Here is a 6,457-nt window from a genome sequence, read left to right on the forward strand (position 1 = left end):
GCTGCTGCTGCTGCTGCTGCTGCTGCCTAGAATCGTCTGCAGCGCACTTTGGGGGCCCCCACGGGAAGCTGCGGGCCCGTGGCCCTGCGGCGCTTCCGCAGCAGCAGCAAAACCCGCAGCAGGGGGCCCCCCTTCACCCGTGGCTTCTGGGGGCCCCCTTTCTGTGAGGACTCCCCCCGCAGCGCCCTCCCCTGCTGCAGCAGCAGCTGCTGCTGCTGCTGCTAGCTCTGCTGCAGGGGGCCCCCCCGAGGGCGCGGGGGGGCCCCCTGCAGGGGAAAGAACCGCGGGGGGCCCCCCAGGGGCCCCCGGGGAAAGCTCTGAGGGGCCCCAAGCTGTCTGGGGCTCTGGTGTTGCTGCAGTTCGAAAGGCCTGGGGCTCTGCGGTGGAGGGGAGGGACTGAGACCTTCCTTCTTCCCCCATTTGGCTGTGCTGCAGCACGAAAGGGGGGCCGCAGCAAAGGGTTTAGGGTTTAGGGTTTAGGGTTTGCGCAGCCCCGCAGCAGCTCGACCGACAGCAGCAAACCAACACAGAACAGACACCCACTTCCCTCGGGGCTTCCCGCTGCTGCTGCGGCCCCCCAACTCTAGGCGCTGAGCCGCAGCCGCAGCCGAGGCTTCCTGCTGCTGCTGCTGCTGCTGCAGCGCCTGACCGGGGCTCGGGGACTTGCTGCTGGGGGCAAAGGAGTAGGAAAGTCGCAGAAGAGCTCTGCAGCAAAAGGCGCAGCGCCGCAGCTCTGCAGCTGCCGGGGGTCTTTGAGAGTGGCTCTGCAGTCGGCGCTGGAGGGACCCCTGAGACTTTTCGCCGTTAATTTGTTGATAAATAATAAAATAATAAAAAAGAAACAAAAATTGAAAAAGGGAATTTAAACGCGGACAAAACCAACTTAATAGGCCGTCCCAAGCCTCCGGGGCCCCCCTGACCACTGGACCACCAGCTCCGGGGTGCTGCCGTCTGGCTTGTGTTCGCGCGTGCTGCAGCTCAACTGGCTCTTAAATGGAGAAAGAAAGGTTTATTTTAATAAATTACAGATAATTTACTTTTATAATTGCTTTAAATTGCAAAAAGAGCTGCGGTGCAACATACCGCAACAACAGCGACTGCGGAGCAGCAGCCGGACCGCTGGTTCCTGCAGAAACGCCCCAGCAGCAGCAGCCGCTGCTGCTTCACCCTGAATTAGTTTTAAATAAATTAATTTCACAAAAGGCTTTCGCGCACTTGGGTCTGCAGCGAGTTTCCTGCGGTGTACAGACAGCCGTCGGGTGCAGCTCGCAGCCCGAGTCAGTTGCCCGTGCGCATGCGGATTGCAGCATCTGGAGTTAATTTAAAAACATTTTAGCATTTAAAACACAAATTAGTTCCGTGAGACACTAAATTAAGACAGTTTCCCCGCAGCGGCTGCAGCGGCGCCGCCAGGAGCAGCTCTGGGATGGCCCCAGCGAAGCTTCAGGTGTCTAGACACCTCAGAGGGCGGTTGAACTGCGCCCAAAAACAGCCAGGGCCCCGTCTCTGGCCCTCTCCCTCCCCAGCTGCAGCAAACTGCCTCAGCTGCAGCAAACCCTCTTCTTTACAACTTCCCCGCAGCCCTTAGAGCTCGGGGGCCCCCCTCCCAGATCCTGGTGAGCCTGGGGGCCCCCTACACAGCCCCCAGGGGGAGGTGTCAGTGAAAACCCCCATTCTGGGGGCCCCCGGGGCAAATCTAGAGCTGGGGGCCCCCGGGGGGCCCCATAGGGTACCCTAAATTAGTCTAGGGTCCTCTGGGGGCCCCCCAAAGCTGCAGGGGGCCCCCACATTCTGTAGGATAGGTTTGCTGCTAATGGGCAAGGTGAATGTACACTCGGGGCTGCAAGAACTGCGGTGTATGTACACCTGAAGAGCCGCAGCAAGCCGCGCTGCAGCTGCTGTTCAGCTGCTGCCGCTTCTGAGGCTTCTGCTGCTGGCGACGTGCTTCTGCGCTGCGCTGCAGTCTGCTGCTGCCTCTTTTGCTGCTTCCTTTTCCTGCTGCCTTTTTCTGCTTCTGATGGCCTATACAGTTAGGTGAGCGACGTGACCACTGGTCACCCCCAAGTTTGTTGCTGAGTCAAACAATGCCGCAGCTGTGGCTGCAGCAATACGGCCTCCTGCTTGCTGCTGCTGCTGCTGGGAAGCGACTTCGCTTCTGCTACGCAAACAGCAGAAGCAGCAGCAGCAGCAGCTGCCAGTAGGGTTGATGTTGGTTCCCGCAGCTCCTGCTGCTGCTGCTGCTGCTGCTGCTGCTGCTGCTGCTGCTGTTGCTGATCCACGCTCCTGCCCACTAATTAATGCGTCTCCGCTTAGGCTCGGCAGGCGCTGCCTCTGCAGCAGCAGCAGCAGGCGCAGCAGCAGCAGGTGCAGCAGCAGCCTCCTCGTCGCTGTCATCTTCCTCCAGCAGATCTTTAAGGAAGTCCAGCTGACGAGCGTTGCCGTTTTTAGTGGCAGCAGTTTGCGAGTCTGCTGCTGCTGCTTCTCCCGCTGCTGCAGCAGCAGCAGCAGCAGCAGTTCCCCCGCCAAGGCCAGCTTGCTGCAGCACTCGCTGCAGCAGCTGTACGCCTGCAAAGGCCGCGGCATGCATGCAGCAGCATCACTTTAATAAATAGACTCTTAAATGCATGCAAAAATGGCAAACTTATATGCAGCTGCAGAGAAACACGACTGCCCAAAGACTCGAATAACAGCAGCAGCAGCAGCAGCAACAGCAGCAGTTGCAGCAGCTACAGCGCACCTTCAGAAAGAGCTTCCCCCTCGCCTTCTGCTGCTTCAGCAGGGCCCTTGTCTCTCTGTTCTTCGCTTTTGCTGCTGGAAGCTGCTGTTGCTGCTGCTGTCGCGGCTGCTGCCGCTGCTGCTGCATCGCAACCTCTACCGGCTTCCGGAGAGAATGTGGGGCTGCTCGTAGTGCTGTTGCTGCTGCTGTTGCTGCTGCTGGGGCTGCTGCTGGGGCTGTTGCCTCTGTCGTCGTCGCTAGACGCGGGCCTGCTGCTGCAGAAAAGAGACACAGCGCGAAAAGCAAACCGGGCATATCCTCCCCACAGCAGCAGCAGCAGCGACAGCAGCAGCAGCAACAGGAACAGCAGCAGCAACAACGGGAATAGCAGGGGCACCAGCAGCAGCGGCAGCCACAGAGGCCGTACAGGCCTGTCTAAAGCCACTTTTGGCTGCTGCACTGCTGTGGCAGCTAATATAAAGTGCAGCAGCAGCAGCAGCAGCAGCGCACCCTATCTTGACAGCAATCCGTTTCTTTTTTGCTGCTCCTGCTGCAGAACGAGGACTCAATGAGGCCCCTCCCCCCGGGCCTGTTGCAGCAGCAATCTTCTCTGGGAAGACACTAAGTAAGGATTCCTCTGTGGGGCTACCATCTAGGTCCACGCTGCTGTTGCTGCTGCTGCTGCTGCCGTTGTTGCTGTTGCTGCTGCTGCCGCCGATGAGGGAAGTCGGCTTCGGGAGCGGCCGCTTTTCCTCGTCGCTGCTGCTGCTGCTGCTGCTGCTGTTGCTGCTGCTGCTGCTGTCTCCGTCCCCCCGCAGCGGGCGACGTCGCCGCCGCCTTATCTTGAGCCGGTTTGCTGCTGCTGCTGCTGCGCTGCTGCTGCCGCTGTTCCCCGCCCACAAGTCCGTGCCAGAGGCGTTCCCCTGCTGCTGCTGCTGTTCATCATCATCATCGTAGCCATCGACGAGAGATAGCCTCGGCCTGGAAGCCAAACCCTAAACCCTAAACCCTAAACCTTTTGTGGCAGCACGCTATGAGTTGAAGCCCGTCACCTTCCAGTCCACTCGGCGCCTGTACTTTACAGTTCCTTCAGAGTTTACGGTTTAAGACGCCGTTAGGGTTTAGGGTTTAGGGTTTAGGGTTTAGGGTTTAGGGTTTACCCGCGGGTAGTCGTCGAGGACTCTGTGGGAGAGTCGTCATCTTTCACGTTGTAAAACCACGAGTCATCATCGTCTACATTTTGTCTCTGAAAGGAAGCACAAACCCTAAACCCTAAACCCTAAACCCTAAACTTCAAACCCTAAACCCGAAACTCTAAACCCTAAACCCTAAAACTAGCTAGTGGTAGCTGAGGGTTTACATGGGGGTCAGCCCTGATGAGTCTGCCGAGGCTGCTGAAGGCCTGCTGCTGCTCCGGCTCCCCTTGCGGCAGGTCGCTGCTGCTGCTGCTGCTGCTGCTGCTGCCAGCTGTTTCCTGTCTCCTTGACATTCTTGAGCCGCAGTAGAAAACCCTCAGATCCTGCGCGCCTCACAAGCAGCAAGCTTCTCAGTTCAGCAGCAGCAGCAGCAGCAGCAGCAGCAGAAGCAGCAGCAGAAGCAGCAGCAGAAGCAGCAGCAGCACAGCACCAGGACGCGCAACAGTAGCACCACCCCCTGCAGCAGCTGCCGCCGCCGCCGCGACAGCAGCAGCGACTGCAGCAGCAGCGGCAGCGACGGCCGCAGCAGCAACAGCAGCGGCTGCATCAGCAGCAGCGGCTACAGCAGCAGGAGCAGCAGCTGACGCGGAAGACGAGGCAGGGGTTCTTTCTTTGTTTGGCAGCAGCAGCTTCGATTTGCTGAATCCAAGCAGCAGTTAGAGGGTCTTCGAAGAGTGCAGCAACAAGAGCGCAGCCCTGGCCTCCCAGGTGTACAGGCAGGGGCCCCACGGACAGCGGCAGCCCCGAAGGACATAAGAAAGAAAGACAGTCCAAAACGGCGCAAGAAAGCAAAGAGCCTCCAAGTCGACGAGAAGAAGAGGAAGGGGACAAGAAGTCTTCCTGAAAAAAGAAAAAACGAAAAAAAATGAAGCAGTTTGACCCCCACACACGCTCGCCAAGCAGCAGCAGCAGCAGTAGCAGCGCTGCAGCAGCAGCAGCAGTGCGCGCCGCGACGCTCGCGCTCTGCAGTGTACGTACACCGCACGCGCCGCACGCACTGCGCCACAAAGTTCATAAAGTCTGCAAAGTTTAAAGTGCTGCTTTGGGGCTCTTTTGCATGCGATGGGGCTTTCTTGCATGCGCTGCATGCAGCAAAACGGGACCGCGGTGCTGCGCGCGGTGTACGTACACCCCAACAGCACATGCAGCAGCGGCAGCAGCAGCAGCAGCGCGAAGCGCATTTCTGCAGCTATAATGGACCAAGATGAAGGATTTTTAGCGCAAAAAAAGGGCAATTTAAAAACATAAAAGAAAAAAATAAAAGAAAGAAACAACTGGGAAAAAAGAACCAAATGCGAGAGAAGTTTCACAAAAAAAAATTCAAAGACGCAAAAGAAATGCACCTTCAGCATCCATATCAGGGGCCGCAGAACCTTCGTCTTCACCAAATGCTTGTCCACGTAAGGATCCTGAAGACAAAAAAGGAAAAGACAAACAATTGAAAACAATTGGAGTAAAAAAAACAAAAACAAATATTCAACAAAAAGACAATTTGGAAAGAAATTGAAAACAATTGGAATAAAAAAAGAAATGAAAACAAATATTCAACAATAAGATATAATAAACGAAAAAATAAAACGAGAAAAGAAAAAATGAAATAAAAACGAAAAAAAAGAAGAATATTAAACTGAGGCGCGCAGACTGCAGCACAGTGCGAGCAGCAGCAGCAGCTGCTGCTGCTGCTGCCGCTGCTGCAGCGACAGAGAAGCAAACAGAAGCACAAGCAGGCAGCACTTGGTGCTGCTGAGACAGCAGATAAAGGAGACAAACCACTTCCAGAAAAGACAAAAAATAAACAAAAAAAAGGAATAAAAAAGAAACAAATAAAAGAGGCAAAAGACATGCAGCAGTGACAGCAGCAACAAACAAAAAGAAAGTTTGCTGCTGCTGACTCTGAGGGCAATGCAGGCCTTGAGGAACTTGACAGCAAAAAGAGACAAAAACTTGTCGAAAGAAGGAGTTAAAGCTGTCAGCAAACTCCGCAGCGGCACGCTGTCCCGCAGGATCCGCAGCTTGAACCGGTGCCTGCGCAGCAGCAGCAGCAGCAGCAGCAGCAGCAGTTGTGCAGCGGAAAAAATGCAAGAAAGTGAGTGGGGAGAAGGGAACATCGCGATGGTGACACATGCTGCAGCGGCAGCAGAAGCAGCAGCTGCAGCAGCAGAAGGGGTGAAGGACTGCTGATGGCTGCGGCGCCAACGCAGCAGCAAGTGACTGCAGCAGCAGCAGCAGCTAACGCAATAATCACCTGTGGACCGCCACGCAGTGCGAAAAAATCTCGAGGACCATTTGCTTCGCGTGCTGCAGCAGCTGCTGCTCAGCTGAACACCCCCCACAAGCAGCAGCAGCAGCAGCAGCAGCAGCACTTGATAAGTGCTTCGACCCCCTCCTCCGCAGCCCGCAGCAGCACAGCTGCCGAGCACGCGCAGCCCCACACCCGGCCATCCCCCGCGCAGCAGCAGCAGCAGCAGCAGCAACAACAACAGCAGGAGCAGCAGGAGCAACAGCAACAACACCGGCAGCAGCATCCGCAGCACCAACAACAGCA

At 56.5% G+C, this 6,457-nt stretch overlaps 1 protein-coding gene across 1 annotated transcript; it reads right to left on the reverse strand.

The window, feature by feature from the left end:
- Nucleotides 1–2,290: 2,290 nt before the first annotated feature.
- ETH_00000650 (uncharacterized protein) lies at nucleotides 2,291–6,198 on the reverse strand (the record flags this gene model as incomplete). The annotated part of the gene is made up of 9 exons (XM_013380446.1): nucleotides 2,291–2,565; nucleotides 2,738–2,991; nucleotides 3,227–3,697; nucleotides 3,877–3,962; nucleotides 4,077–4,235; nucleotides 4,498–4,752; nucleotides 5,256–5,321; nucleotides 5,805–5,937; nucleotides 6,158–6,198. 9 exons carry the CDS (start codon nucleotides 6,196–6,198, stop codon nucleotides 2,291–2,293), a joined length of 1,740 nt encoding a protein of 579 aa, XP_013235900.1.
- Nucleotides 6,199–6,457: the final 259 nt, after the last annotated feature.

Source organism: Eimeria tenella, genomic scaffold (genome assembly GCF_000499545.2).
Source record: "Eimeria tenella Houghton genomic scaffold, Eth_scaff634, whole genome shotgun sequence".
NCBI lineage: Eukaryota > Apicomplexa > Conoidasida > Eucoccidiorida > Eimeriidae > Eimeria > Eimeria tenella.